The sequence below is a fragment of the Saccharomyces kudriavzevii genome (genome assembly GCF_947243775.1).
Source record: "Saccharomyces kudriavzevii IFO 1802 strain IFO1802 genome assembly, chromosome: 10".
Taxonomy (NCBI): domain Eukaryota; kingdom Fungi; phylum Ascomycota; class Saccharomycetes; order Saccharomycetales; family Saccharomycetaceae; genus Saccharomyces; species Saccharomyces kudriavzevii.
This window is the reverse complement of record NC_079281.1, coordinates 308,684-323,101: the sequence shown is the minus strand read 5'-3', so window position 1 is coordinate 323,101 and position 14,418 is coordinate 308,684. Positions and strand designations below refer to the sequence as shown.

The 14,418-nt window shown below is 40.7% G+C and overlaps 8 protein-coding genes across 8 annotated transcripts; 3 read left to right on the top strand and 5 right to left on the bottom strand.

The window, feature by feature from the left end:
• Window positions 1–68: 68 nt before the first annotated feature.
• TDH1 (glyceraldehyde-3-phosphate dehydrogenase (phosphorylating) TDH1) lies at window positions 69–1,067 on the bottom strand (the record flags this gene model as incomplete). The annotated part of the gene is made up of 1 exon (XM_056229000.1): window positions 69–1,067. The coding sequence occupies one exon, from the start codon at window positions 1,065–1,067 to the stop codon at window positions 69–71; it is 999 nt and encodes a 332-aa protein (XP_056083063.1).
• Window positions 1,068–2,144: 1,077 nt separating this feature from the next.
• On the bottom strand, window positions 2,145–3,284 carry PEP8 (retromer subunit PEP8; the record flags this gene model as incomplete). The annotated part of the gene is made up of 1 exon (XM_056228999.1): window positions 2,145–3,284. One exon carries the CDS (start codon window positions 3,282–3,284, stop codon window positions 2,145–2,147), a length of 1,140 nt encoding a protein of 379 aa, XP_056083062.1.
• Window positions 3,285–3,470: 186 nt separating this feature from the next.
• TIM54 (Tim22-complex subunit TIM54) lies at window positions 3,471–4,913 on the bottom strand (the record flags this gene model as incomplete). The annotated part of the gene is made up of 1 exon (XM_056228998.1): window positions 3,471–4,913. One exon carries the CDS (start codon window positions 4,911–4,913, stop codon window positions 3,471–3,473), a length of 1,443 nt encoding a protein of 480 aa, XP_056083061.1.
• Window positions 4,914–5,088: 175 nt separating this feature from the next.
• On the bottom strand, window positions 5,089–5,829 carry LOG1 (Log1p; the record flags this gene model as incomplete). The annotated part of the gene is made up of 1 exon (XM_056228997.1): window positions 5,089–5,829. The coding sequence occupies one exon, from the start codon at window positions 5,827–5,829 to the stop codon at window positions 5,089–5,091; it is 741 nt and encodes a 246-aa protein (XP_056083060.1).
• A 281-nt stretch (window positions 5,830–6,110) lies between these two features.
• ZAP1 (Zap1p) lies at window positions 6,111–8,750 on the top strand (the record flags this gene model as incomplete). Its single annotated transcript, XM_056228996.1, has 1 exon — window positions 6,111–8,750. One exon carries the CDS (start codon window positions 6,111–6,113, stop codon window positions 8,748–8,750), a length of 2,640 nt encoding a protein of 879 aa, XP_056083059.1.
• Window positions 8,751–9,043: 293 nt separating this feature from the next.
• Window positions 9,044–11,053, top strand: IKS1 (protein kinase IKS1; the record flags this gene model as incomplete). Its single annotated transcript, XM_056228995.1, has 1 exon — window positions 9,044–11,053. The coding sequence occupies one exon, from the start codon at window positions 9,044–9,046 to the stop codon at window positions 11,051–11,053; it is 2,010 nt and encodes a 669-aa protein (XP_056083058.1).
• Window positions 11,054–11,346: 293 nt separating this feature from the next.
• On the top strand, window positions 11,347–12,933 carry BIT61 (Bit61p; the record flags this gene model as incomplete). The annotated part of the gene is made up of 1 exon (XM_056228994.1): window positions 11,347–12,933. One exon carries the CDS (start codon window positions 11,347–11,349, stop codon window positions 12,931–12,933), a length of 1,587 nt encoding a protein of 528 aa, XP_056083057.1.
• A 49-nt stretch (window positions 12,934–12,982) lies between these two features.
• Window positions 12,983–14,209, bottom strand: YHC3 (amino acid transporter YHC3; the record flags this gene model as incomplete). The annotated part of the gene is made up of 1 exon (XM_056228993.1): window positions 12,983–14,209. The coding sequence occupies one exon, from the start codon at window positions 14,207–14,209 to the stop codon at window positions 12,983–12,985; it is 1,227 nt and encodes a 408-aa protein (XP_056083056.1).
• Between the last annotated feature and the right edge of the window lie 209 nt (window positions 14,210–14,418).

Below are 14,418 nucleotides of genomic sequence, written 5' to 3'. Positions count from 1 at the left end.
ATATAATCGAGCAGTATATAGAAGTATTTAGAAAAGAATCATTATCTTCATCATGGGTATTGCCCTACTTAAGCCTTGGCAACAAATTCGACCAAGTCGACGACTCTGGCGGAGTAACCGTATTCGTTATCATACCAGGAGACCAACTTGACAAACTTTGGAGACAATTGGATACCAGCGGAAGCATCGAAGATGGAGGCGTGAGTGTCACCCAAGAAGTCAGAGGAGACAACGGCATCTTCAGTGTAGCCCAGAACACCCTTCATTGGACCATCAGCAGCAGCCTTGACAGCCTTCTTGATTTGATCGTAAGTAGCTTCCTTCTCCAACTTGACAGTCAAGTCGACGACGGAAACGTCGACGGTTGGGACTCTGAAAGCCATACCGGTCAACTTACCTTGCAATTCAGGCAAGACCTTACCGACAGCCTTGGCAGCACCAGTGGAGGATGGGATGATGTTACCGGAAGCGGTTCTACCACCTCTCCAGTCCTTGTGGGATGGACCATCGACAGTCTTTTGCGTGGCGGTCATGGAGTGGACAGTGGTCATCAAACCTTCTTCAATACCGAAAGCATCGTTGATAACCTTGGCCAATGGAGCCAAACAGTTGGTGGTACAAGAAGCGTTTGAAACAATCTTCAAATCTGGTGTGTATTTGGTGTGGTTGACACCGACAACAAACATTGGGGCGGTGGAAGATGGAGCAGTGATGACAACCTTCTTGGCACCAGCATCAATGTGCTTTTGAGCACTGTCCAATTCCTTGAAAACACCAGTGGAGTCAACAGCAACATCAATCTTTAGAGAACCCCATGGCAAGTTAGCTGGGTCCCTTTCTTGGAAAGTGGCGATCTTGCGACCATCGATAATGATGTGCTTGTCATCATGGGAAACAGTACCCTTGTATCTACCGTGAGTAGAGTCGTACTTGACCATGTAAGCGGCATAGTCGTTAGTGATGAATGGATCGTTGACAGCAACAACTTCAATGTTTTTTCTCTCCAAAGCCAATCTCAAAACCAATCTACCGATTCTACCGAAACCGTTAATAGCAATTCTGACCATTTTGTTTTGTCTGTAAATTTAGTACTGTTTTTATGTGTGCGTTGGTGAAATATCAAACCAAGTTCTTGATGAATTCCTGTTCGTTTATTCATAAAGAAAAGGAGCAGAACTACAGGCCAAGATGCAAAATACAGTGTCTATTTATATGGTTTTGAAACTCCAGCACCAGCTGCTATCACCTAAGGCCTACAAATTGAAGAGAACAATTGTGCCCCCGGTTATTTGTCCTGCACGTGGATACCGTTGCATGTACCTAAGACGCAGACGGTGGCTTGCCTTATTGTACTGTATAGAGCCAGTCTCCAGATCTCTCATTACTCCGAAGGTTGAGACCCGAGCTTCCTGTTTGCTGTCTCCCATCTTTTGAAAAAAACCGCGATCATGGGCGCTCGTGACAGTAAAGGAAGCAGATCATCCCCTGAAAATGTGGTGTGGTTACTAAGCAGAGGCAATTTCGTCGCATATCCTAGCGTAACCAGGCCCCACGCTGTAACATTCATGTGATGTGGGGTCTTGTAGGCATGTGGTGCAGGTAGCTAACCGCTGGGTAAATTTTTGGCATACCCAACAACCCTGTTGCATCACTGGAAAGCAAACAGCGGGGTGATGCTGTTGCAACGTATGCTGATATAACATAGTGCAAATAATGGAACGAATAGACCGGCTTTACAATCGTTTTTGGAGCCCTCTTGCCACTTATCATGTAGGAAAGGGTATAACTTCGTTTTTCTCATTGAAGCCGTTTTCAAGCTAAGCGTGATACGGGTGCATCGTATACTTTAAAAAAGCTATCTTTAAGCTAGTATCATACTTGTCCAGCGAATTGAGAGGTAAGTAGCTGGCCAAGATTCATTGTTCTCTGTTGTCAAGCAAAAGGAAGAAAAAAAATTAGCACCCAGGCTTCCCACACGTTCTTGCTTCTCCTCCTTCCTATCCTCTTTTCCATAACCAGAGCTCAGAGTTCTCAATAAAATCTAGTTATCGTTATGTAAAGGTTATAAACATCAAGCGGATTTTATTAGTAGATGAAAAAAATCGAGGAATACAATCTCTTCCTTATCTGTTGCCCTAGATTGTCTATCGGGTTCGGTACAACGTAATTTCCGACTGTTTGAAATATCTTCTACCATCTTCATCGATGATAACTAGACTTAAATAATTTTTGACATTGAAGTAATTACAACTCATGTTAGGCGTTAGGTCATAGCCGCTTAAAAATAGTCTTATAGGGATCGTCTCGCCTTTCACTGAAGATCCGTCCATGATTTCATATCGGATGGCTGTCGAATCAGTCATCACATTGGAGGTTTGTAGGCCAGAGGATTCTCTTGTAATCAAGCTTAGTTCCATGTGCTTTATTCTTAGTCTTGTTAAAAGAAAATATATACGCCCTACAATGACTTCTTTTAAGCTGTACTGAGATTTAGCATATTCGAACTCAATATGAAGACAGTTTTCGATTCCGATATCCAATCTAACAGGTTTGGAATCACTACTGGAATGTGATACTGGCAAAACCTGAGTACCATTTGCCGCTCCGCCTTGAGCTCCGTTTTTCGGTTTGTCATCGTTCGCAGTGTCAGCTGCATCATTGTCAGCAGTAACGCCTTCGGAGTTCGACTGTGATTCATGTGTCGAAGGGGTATTTGGTGCCGCAGCTACACTATTATAAAGGTAAACCCAAAATCTTTTTATTTTAGAAATATCTGTAGATTTCCTCATTACGGTAACTTTAACAAAATACGCCACATCCACGTTCCTGCCCTTATAAGACTCGTATCTTTTGCTCAAGTCTCTGAACAGAAACGGAAAGCTTTGAGAATGTTGTAATTCACCCGCAGGACAAAGATCATAGCTTTGGCACAAAAACTGATCGACGGAATTCTTCCGTATATCCACTGAGCCATTAGAAGATGAAGATGAGGTGATAGATGTGGCCTTTTTGGAAGTGGAATTGCTGCTACCGTGAGATTTAATCATATCAATGGACCCGATGATGGACACCTTTATACCCAGATGATCTACCTTTTTACCGTCTCGGACCCTCATAGTAACAATCCCACCCAGGGATTCGCCGTCCTCATAGACGGGCAGGCTTTCCTTCATGGATTTGTAACTAGAATTACTTGATCTTGGTGCAATATCTACGTGTTTGCGAGATTCCTCATTATCGAAAAGGATTTCGATGTCAATTGGCGGCTTGAAAAAAATACTCATAACGTTCGATAACAATAATATTTAGACTTTGTTACAATATACATATTTCACTATATTTACAGATTATATACATATACATATATATAAACTATTTCAACATTGGTAAAGGGAAATCTTCAAAAAGGGCTTGGTATATGTTAAAAGCAAAGATTACCGTGCATGGTGATAATACAAAATACATACCCATCAAATACTTGATCCGGGCTCTTCCTTGGATAAATCCTCATAAATAAACATATGATTTGTGACTCTAGGATCGCATATTAATTCCTGGGTCCATTCACTGTTCTTTTCTTTACCCTGTTTGACCCAGTTCTGTGGCCAGTCTTTTTCTTCGTCTTTCGCCAAATCAATGTCCTTTGAAATGTCAAACGGCCTAATATACGTCTGTCGGACACAGTTGACTATATTGGAACACACATTCTCGACGTAGAAACGCTTTTGGTAGAAACGACATATTCTTGTTGGAATAGTTGTAAAGCCTATCAAGTTGGGTACCGGGATGACTAATAACGGTTGGTTTATGAGAAGTGGGATATTCGTATTGGGGTTTCTTATGAACCCACCATCTGGAGTTTGCAATTCCGGGGCAATTTGCAAATCAGGATATTCTTCTGGAGTTATAAAAGGCTTTTTAAAGACTTGCGAGTCTTCTGGAGTCTTTTCCTCATCTGGTTTCAAATCATCTCGCACCGTTGTCTCTTCTGAGTCAGTGTCGTTTTTCGCATCCGACAATGCGGTAAGACTAGACTTGTCTGCCTTTGACCCAATTTCTTCAACTTCAGTCACCTCAATTATTTTGGGTTCCGTAGGTGGATGTTCCTCGGGCTTCTCAATAGGACCCAGTAGGCCTTCATGTATACCAGCCATATACTCCTTGTATGCACCTCTGCCTAGACAGATAACGCCTCCGGATAATATGGGATCCTTTACCAAGGAATCTTCACTTATTATATCCGTTGGTTTTGGCGTTGTATAGAAAATACCAATGACGTTTCTCCAATCAAAGTTCTTCTTGAACTTTTTACCCATTTCTGGATCGAATGCTTCATCATCCACCGATCCCTCTGAGCCGCTTCTACCGAGCGGTAGTAGTGATGAGATCTTACTTGATAAGGAACCTTTTGGTTTTGCTGCCGCTTGCCCTGTGCTGGGCTCTTTTAGTGGCTGCTCGTCCGTTAGCGCCAACATTTCCCTTCTCAATTCTCTGATTCTGTCTGCTACATTAGTTCTGATAGTCCCTTGTCTATCCTCTTCAACCAATTCGTAATCCAACCCTGCATAATATAGCACAGGTTTAACATAACGCCTCCAAATTTTCAATGAACTTTCTAGATAATCGTTTGGAGGAGGAGCAATGAAAACAGTGATCTTCCGTGGAATTTTATCCACTTCCATTGTTTCTTCAGCCAACGGTTTCACTAATTCTGTCGCACGGTTCAAAGTCTGTCGTTGTCTGTACTTGTCGTAAGCTATGCCACCGATGGATACCGTTAGCACGGACCAGAAGATCATCCAGTTTCGGGAGGGCAGTCTTAGAGTAGGTATGCCAAGGGCTTTGAAAGCCGGATTTGTATAACCAGGCTTCCTAACAGGCTTACCAGCAGGCTTTCCTGATTCAGAAGACATGGTGCGCTGGGCTTCTTTTGAGGACGATGATCTTAAATGCTGCAATAATTTTATCACGAGGGCTATTTTTTCACTCTTCGGGCTTTAGAAACCAAAACCTGAAAATTTAGATTTTTCACTATATATAATCTATACATATCATCAAATTAAATATACACTGTGAGGCTTGTGCACCTTAGTGTTTGGCACAATCCTCATGAGCGCGGCCTTCGTCGTTCCAATTCAAATTGAAACGACCTTCAGGGACGACATACTTTTCTATTTTGTCAATAACTTCTTGTGGGGTGAAGGCAACTTGCACAATTTCCCCATTCTTCGCACTTATGAAACCCTCTTCAATAGAATGTTTGAGGAAGTCCAACAATTGGTCATAGAACCCATCGATGTTGAACAAGATAATCGGTTTATTGTGAATACCCAATTGGGACCACGTGACACACTCCATAATCTCTTCAAAAGTCCCGTACCCACCGGGCATGGCCACAAACGCATCACTCAAATTGGCCATCATTCTCTTCCTAGTATGCATGTCTGGCACAATTGTAGTATCTCCGTACTCTTTTGAGATGGGAGTGGAGCCCTTATGGTTTTCTACAGATTCCAACAGGGCCTTGTTGACTTCTTCTTCATCCTCCTCAGTCCTTTCCTTGGACACCAGCGCATTAGGGATGATGCCGTGCACGTGTCCGCTCAAGTCAGGACCCATGGTGGACCTCGCTATCTTGCCCATCAAACCGGTAGTACCCCCACCGTATACCAATTTCCATCCTAGCTTATAGAAAAGGGCTCCTAATTGTTCTGCACTCTCAGAGTATAGAGCCTTGGCTCCAAATGAAGACCCGCAGTAAACACACACAGACTTGCCACCTTCTTCGCTCCCATTACTGCTGCTACCGCGACTGCTTTCCATTGTCATCAACCTTGCTTAAAGCCCGTTTGCCAGCGATTTACTCTAGGGATCTTCCTATTCAACTGTTGGGATAATCCTTGTTATTTAAGGGCCCAAAGATGATTCAATGTCACCCTACACGGAACTACTGTCAGCAGCCATCTACCCTAAAGGTTACGATGAAACATGCTTGCAATATAAGACGCCGCTGCAGTCACAGTAGATACAGGCCAGCGGTGAGATAAGAACCTTGCAGTTTATTCTCTATATAAGTTATGCCTTTTTGAACACAAGAAACATATAGACTGATGGATGCTTTGACTCCCAGGGACTCTCCCAAGCGCGATGGTTCGATGACCACTGCTGCCTCTGCTAAGCCGGATGCTCTGGCTATGGGCAAGGAAGGCATTGTCCATGGACACATCCATAATTATAATAATATGACCTACATACATGGTCACTTACACCACAGTGTTCCTGTGGACGACGGTGTTGCTGATGCTGCCAGTGATGCGGCTGCTGCCGCTGCATTTGCGTCTGACGCTAGCCACGGTACGGGTACTGATTGTCATCCTGATGAGAAATGCAAAGAGTATGCTGATTGCCAGCACTTCGAGTTCTTGAACTACCACAATAATTCCTCGTTAGCGAAGTATAATGATACGGCGCCGTATAACACTAATGGCCATCCTTTCGCGAACAATTTTCATTCGATAGTTGCTAATCCTACAAGCCCCCAACCGGATTCTCAAAAGATCCTGTCACGTAGGAAGGACTCTTGGTCTAACGACGATTTGATACTGCTGCCCTCCGTGAAGAAGAGCAAGCCGGATCCGCAGCCTGAATCTGATGACTGTTATTGTACGCCCAAGATCTTGGAGATTTGTTGTGACGAAACTCATCCCACAGGGACGTCTAATGCTAAGCACGATAAATCCTATGAGGCTGCTAATAAGTTCAAACCTGAGGATGATGGCGATATTATAATAGTCACAGATGTGAAAAATGACCATTTAATGTCAAATCTTAACGTCCATGAGCAGAACTACAACACGAATGGCCATGAAACACAAATTCACAATAATAGTATGTCTGATAGTTTCTCTCAATTGATGTCTCACCTATCAGAAATAGATTGCGGTTTGACTTGTGACACCCCATGCACCACCAGGACCAGCACCACCAGCGCCAACAGCACCACCAATGACTCGAAGTCTGCTCAAGATCATCATTCTTTGAATAACGACGACATTTTCCATAAATACTGCAGGTTTTGCGAGGAGAAAACCGATAATCAGCCGTGTTCCAAACATATGCACTTAGATTCCAAGCAACCTCAGGTGACGTCAAAATGCTCATCCTTACCACTGCCTGGCAATACTTTACAGGGCACAAATCATGCATATCACGAACATATTTTGAATACAGATACGGATTTGAAAATCTTGGAGGATTTATGCAATATTTCTTCCTTATATGAAGTACCGTTTGGAAAACACATGAATCATCACAATCATAACTGCGCCGATGCCGGGGATGTTGATTCTGCTGTCGCGAGCCATGGCGATGGCAATCAAACTATGAATCTCTTACTATCAAGCATTAACAGGTGCAATCCCAAAAATAACGTTAATTTGAGCAACAACACCACTGCCGCCGGGAAAATGGCAACCGATCTCCAACACCATCACCATAGGATACAGTTGCATTCTCACAAAGCAAACAGAGACAGTAACACTAATAACTTTCCGACTACCGTAACGAACGCAGAGGCTAGTTTGACTAACAATGACTTGAATGAATTAATTTCAAGAGAATACAGCTATGAAAGATTCAAAAATCAAAGCGAACCGCCTTTGCAGCCCAAAATAATACATCAAACTCAAAAAAATCGTAGATCTTGGCCTACAAAGGATTTTGACTCAACTAATTTCAGCTCTTTAGAAGATTCATTATCTTCCAGTGTTTCCCCTCCCGCACAAACGACAAGTACCATAAATTTCAACTGGTGTTTTAAAGAAGAGAAAAACAATGACTTGAAGTGTAAATGGAAAGAATGTCCAGAATCTTGTAGCTCATTATTTGATCTGCAAAAGCACCTATTAAAGGATCATGTCTCACAAGATTTTAAAGACCCTATGGAACCATTAGCTTGCAATTGGGATGATTGTGATTTCCTCGGGGATGATACGTGTTCCATTGTCAACCATATCAATTGCCAACATGGTATCAATTTCGACATTCAGTTTGCCAACCCAGATTCATTTTTACCTGGCGATCTCTCGAAGGAAAAACATCATTTACTGCATTGTCCGAACCCACAAACTCACGAACTTTCTAAATCCAATGTATCACTTGATCTGTCGTTATCGATAGATGACGTGCCCACTATGCCGTTACCTAAGCAGCCTGAACAAGTAATTTGTCAATGGGATAATTGCAATAGGTCGTTTGCTAACGCTCAAGAGTTAAACGACCATTTAGAAGCAATTCACTTAACTCGGGGTAAATCGGAATACCAGTGCCTATGGCATGACTGCCATCGTACGTTCCCGCAAAGACAAAAATTGATCCGTCATCTAAAGGTGCATTCAAAATACAAACCCTATAAATGCAAGACTTGTAAAAGATGTTTTTCTAGCGAAGAAACCTTGGTACAGCATACCAGAACGCATTCTGGTGAGAAACCTTACAAATGCCACATTTGTAATAAAAAATTTGCAATCTCAAGTTCTTTAAAGATTCATATAAGAACTCATACTGGCGAAAAACCTTTACAATGTAAAATATGTGGTAAAAGATTTAACGAATCGTCGAATTTGAGCAAGCATATTAAGACTCATAAAAAAAAATACAAATGCTCCGACTGTTCTAAAAGTTTTGACGATTTAGTAAAATTGAACTCCCATAAAGTGAAATGCTCATTGGAAAGGAAATCATATCTATAAATGTGATCATCGTGGCCCTGGCGCCAGAAGAGGGCAATTAACAGGATGACACAAAATGCATACTTAGAAACATTTTATATCTATTTAAACCACCTTTTTATATACTTTGCAATTTTTTTTTGTAAGCCTTCACGCAGTGCACTTTTTTCACATAATCACGTATCTCTTTTTTGTATACTTTCCAGAAAAAGAAGGGGTGAAGGGACATTGTATATATAGATCCTATAGACAGCGACAAAAAAGCTGGGAAAGTACTATTAGATACGTAGTGTGAGGAAAGTATAAACCAGGAAATGAGTTTAGTACCCTACGAGGAAGGTTCGTTGATTTTGGATGATCCTAGTTCTAAATCAATAGTGGTTGTCAATCCAACCTCAGGAACCTTATCATTCTTTCAGCAAGACAACGGTAATGATAATGATAATTCAGAGATCAATGATGACATGACTGCATCTTCATCAGCACTGGACTTTTCCTCAGGAGTTCATCAGTTTAAGGGTCCTATCGCTTCTTATATATGTCCCCAGTGTGGGACGGAAATCAACCCCGACATTATGAACAGGAGGCAACTTCATCGTCGAGCCTCTAGTGGTATGGAATCAGAAACCAGTAGGCTCGGTATTCCAGAGAATACAATACCACTCGGATTTGAATTTGCCAATTCAAGTTTTTCAAGAAGATATTTCCAGTTGTTAGAAAGAAATCATCGGCACTACGCCCTACAGAACGATACTGACAATAAGGAGAAACGATTTGGTAAGAATAAATACTTCATTCCGGACGACCTATTTATACCTGGATACTTCCGTAAATTTTTCAAAATATTATCGTTATTGGGATATGGTGCAAGAGGTTCCGTATACAAAGTTGTACACACAATCGGTAATACTGAATTAGGAGTCTTTGCACTAAAAAAAATACCCATTGGAAACGACATGGAATGGTTCAATAAATGCATACGAGAAGTAAAAGCATTGAGTTCGTTAACACACAAAAATGCTAATTTAATTACATATAATCATGTGTGGCTTGAGATGGATTCTTCGGTTGGATTTGTCAGATCCATCGACGGAAGTCAATCAGATTCACGAGAAGAAATTCCCTGTATTTTCATCCTACAGCAGTATTGCAGTGGTGGTAATTTAGAGGACTGTATTTTAAGAAATGTTTTCAACAAATTCTCAGATACCGAACCATCTGAAGAAAGGAAGAAAAAATTCAGAACCCGTAAGAAGAATCACGGTAAATCAGAAGAAATTGGTTTATCTACTGATCAGCTCGTGTCAATTATAAGAGACATTGCAAGGGGTTTACACGAACTGCACAGCATTGGCCTGATACATAGGGATTTGAAACCCTCCAATTGTTTACTGTTAACTCCATTCAAAAATGACGGTGACGATAATGAAACGTACGAAAGAAGTTCTAGCCCAAATGAGTTTTTCCCACCTATTGTGATTGGCGATTTAGGGGAAAGTCAGTTAGAGGGAGAGTCTAGGTTAGGCACTGGTTGTACTGGAACATTAGAATTCACGGCACCCGAACTGATTATCCAGGGAAGACCAATTTCCTCCTCTACCTTACCTTCACGCTCGAGTCACACGTACAATGAATATACATTTGCTTCGGATATGTATTCCTTGGGAATGATTTGCTATTTTATTGTCTTCGGTGAGTTGCCCTTTGAACCCCAGTTGGATATAATTGATTTGAAGGTACGCATCAAGAACTTCAAATTTGATACTGAAAGTATGGTCGCAAAGCACCAAGCAATGAAATTAAAATCAGTAGATCGTAGAATTTTCCGACTAATGGATGCTCTTTTACAACCAAGCAGCAACGCTAGGCCCACTGCAAAGACAGTAGAGGAAATACTGGATGAGATGTTAATAAGCTCGAAACCAGGTAAAAGTTTTTGGAAGGATAATATCGACAGCACGTTAAATTTCAGCACAATCTCAGAACTAAATGAAAATACTAACAGCTTCTCTGAGGATTGTATCGAAGGGGATAACGTGACTCTATCGTTACCAGCGCCAGAAGGACATCTAAGCGCCCTATCATCCCCGAAAGTTGACAGATATTCTGCTATAAACGGGACAATCCAGCTCTGCTACAAGGTGGTTTCCATAATACTGACGATAATAGTTTTCAGGTTTACAAGAAAAGGGTCCTGGCTATCCTATATGTCATTGATCATATTAGGAATGGTCTTTAAGTCGCCCCATGACGAAAGAGGCAAACATGCAAGGGCATTGGCTTTACTCGCAATTATCGCCGCCTGCAGAAAATACATATCCTAACAATAATTACATATTGCGGACTAAATAGCACGTAATTCATTTCTACTTCGCAAATTTTATAGAAAATATTCTCGCTTACAATCAATGTTTGAACATTCATGTAACTTTCTTATAAGGGCCGCTGAGAAAAGTACATCATATTAGAAAAACTTAACGATGAGTAAATTTACAGAACAAATTAAGCCAAATAAAAAAAACCTGAGAGCAAAAACGACAATTGAGCTCTTTGGAGAAAATCCTGTATCATCGCAACGGGAGAAGGTGCAATCTCTCGAGAAACACGACCTAATACGATGCAGCGTCCTGTACAGAACGAACAATACCTTAATGTACAATCAGCAGGTGTGCCAACTAAGAATTTTCACACCTCGAGTGAAATTATCCGTCAAACCCTTGTCGATACGACAAATGATGATATCAACTCCATAAAGAATTTGAAAGGCCCAAGAAACCCAGTTAGCCCTAGCGTTTCAAATGTTGGCTTCCAATCTATATTCCAAACTGTAGATCATCCACGATCCAAGTCGAATGTGGCCTCAAATCATTCCCTAAATAGTAATGATGAAGCCTCAGCCATCATATCCAGATCGAAGTCCTCTAGAATCGGAGATATCCAAAGTATTCACACAATTGAATACCCGAACGATCTATCTAAAAAGTTATCGTCTGATGCAATATCTATCACTCAGAAGAGTTTACACTCAACGCCATCCGGAAGCTATATAAAAAGAAAGGCTTCTGGGTTTTTGAATAGAAGAAATAGGGCACATACGACCATCTCATCAGATCCTGCCTCATTTCTGACAGATTCTAGCACTTTGCATAGTAGTTCACATTCATTTCGCAATGTAATTAAGAACTTCTTCCAAAACAAAAGTCACAGACACATTGGTCAAGATACTATAGAGCCGGCAATTCCGAACTCTCTAAGTAAATTTTTGCACTCCTCTTATGGGAGACATAAATCTCCTTCGCAGTTTATCCATACTAATGCGGGTCAGCTTGTGGACTCAGGAACCTCCGTCTATTCGTTAAATGTGAATCCATCTGGTGCCAATTCCAGCCTCACCATTGAGGATCCGTTTTCTGGAGTAGATTCTACTTCACCAAATCCTGTCTCAATGTTGCACGATCTCCTGAGGAATTTATCATCTTTGGAAGCCAATTATAAACATTTCAACTCTCAAGAATTGACAACACTAACAAATAACATCTGGAACATCTTTTGCAGCAATGTAGCAGAATTATTCAGGACTCAAAGAATATGGAAACTCAGGGCTAAAATAGAGAATTTTAATGAAGTTTTGGAGTTTTATTGTATTTTAAAAACTGATTCAAGGGTTTCCAATGGTGGCATGGGTAGAATTATTAGCGATTTGAAAGAGTTTCTAGTGAGCTCTTTATACAGCTTAGAAAATCAAATCGTTTTCAATTACTCCAATGAAGACACAATAAATAATGCATTGAAACGGCTAGGCGTTATATGGCGAATATTTTATCAAGAGGTGTATTACGATTTAGCGGCTGTGTTGTTACCGTTGGATCAAAGTATCAGAGATGGTGGTGATTCCACAGTATTGAAGTCAGGCAATGAAGGTCGAAGCCATAGGGTTGGTTCTTATTCCATTGGATTTCTTTTACTAAAGTGTTTCAGAGACTCAATAGTTTTACCCTGTTATGAAAACTTCGTGAATAGTAATGATGGTATAAGCAAAAGTTTCCAACTTTACATTTTCAGCCAAGAGGAAGAAAACAATCTTACAGAAACGGATAAACTGACATTGCTACAGTGTTTTGGCATACTAAGCACTATTCAAAGTGGTGATAGGAATCAACTAATCATTGATGAGTTACTGACAGGCATTAGAATGAGTATATAAAAGGCATATAAGGCTTCAGTAATTTTGTATTTAGTATTTTAACGAGATTTCATTCCATTCTACACCAAGGTCTGTTGTCAGAAACCTGGTGCTCACAAAGTTTCGGTTCTAGTCCCAAACCGACCAATGCAGCCAAAAAGACGCCAAACGAATCCGCAATAGATACTGCACCCATAGCGAACTCTGTTTCTTCAGAATTTTCTTTCTCGAGGATATTTAAGAATGTGTTGACGTAGGATGCGCCACCAAGGAAACCTTCATAGAATATCAGTACCATCACTGACCAGGGCGAATGAACTACATAGAACCATGATTGCAGTATTGTTATGCACAAATTTATACCCTGTAAGAATGCTAGAATGTATAGGTTTCTCATTCTTATAAGATGACCAAATGATCTAGATATGAAGACGCCTAATTGGTAGAGCGTCCCATACGTTACATACATGTCCCTGTATTTATGAAAGAAAAATGGCATAGACTTACTTTCTTTACCGCCATCAATTGGAAATAATAGTGTGGGGGATACCGCTTGATTTATTAAATATTCGAACAAATAAACAGTGGTTAAGGGAAGCATATATGGGAAAACCAATCTCCAAAGCCTTTTGAATGTGCGAAATACGTGATGCCTGGTGAGATACAAGGATTGAGAAGCGTTAGTCTGTGTGAGAGCGACAGCGAATGGCTCCAATTGTTCGTCCTCTGCTTCGTCGATCTGTTCAAGACTTTGGTACTCAGAGCTGATATCATTAGAATCTAATTTGAAATAAAACAGGAATGCAAACGGAAGAACACTATACACCAGCAAAGTTAGTTTTACGGGCACTTTAAAAATTGAAGTTAAGATCATGTAGGATGCCCCTCCAAGAATTCCCGCACCACCGGTACCTGACGACCAACCATTCAAAGATATTTGCTTATAGTAGTGTGTTAATTGTAGGAATGTTACCTCACCAAATCCCGAAGACATAGAGGCAAATGATATTCCTAGGAGGCAGACGAACAAGTTTTTAAAAGAAACTAAGAACATCCCTAGGCAGCTCATCATAACCAAAGACCATATTCTATAGCTATACTTGATTTTATCGATGAAAAAGGGAGAACACAGTTTAATAGTCAGTGATGGGAATATATCGGCTAGTAACACTAGAGATTTAGGCAAAGTAGGGCCAACGATATCAACAGCTGCGGAAAGTATCACCACATAGAGTACATTATTGATTAGACCAAAGAGCCAGAAGTAGCAATATACCTGGCGGGATTTGTCACTCATTTACTTTTGCCTGCGCTACACCTCATACGAGTCTGAAAGCTTTAATGATCCAGCTCTCAAGACATCACCGTATGTTTATTGTACCTGTTTTCATGTAAAGATTCTTCGCGTATCTCTAAAAAATGAAGATGCAAATTAGATTTATTTGGGAATATGGATGTTTGTATCTATCATTTTTGTATAGATATACAAAGCACTATATAAAATCT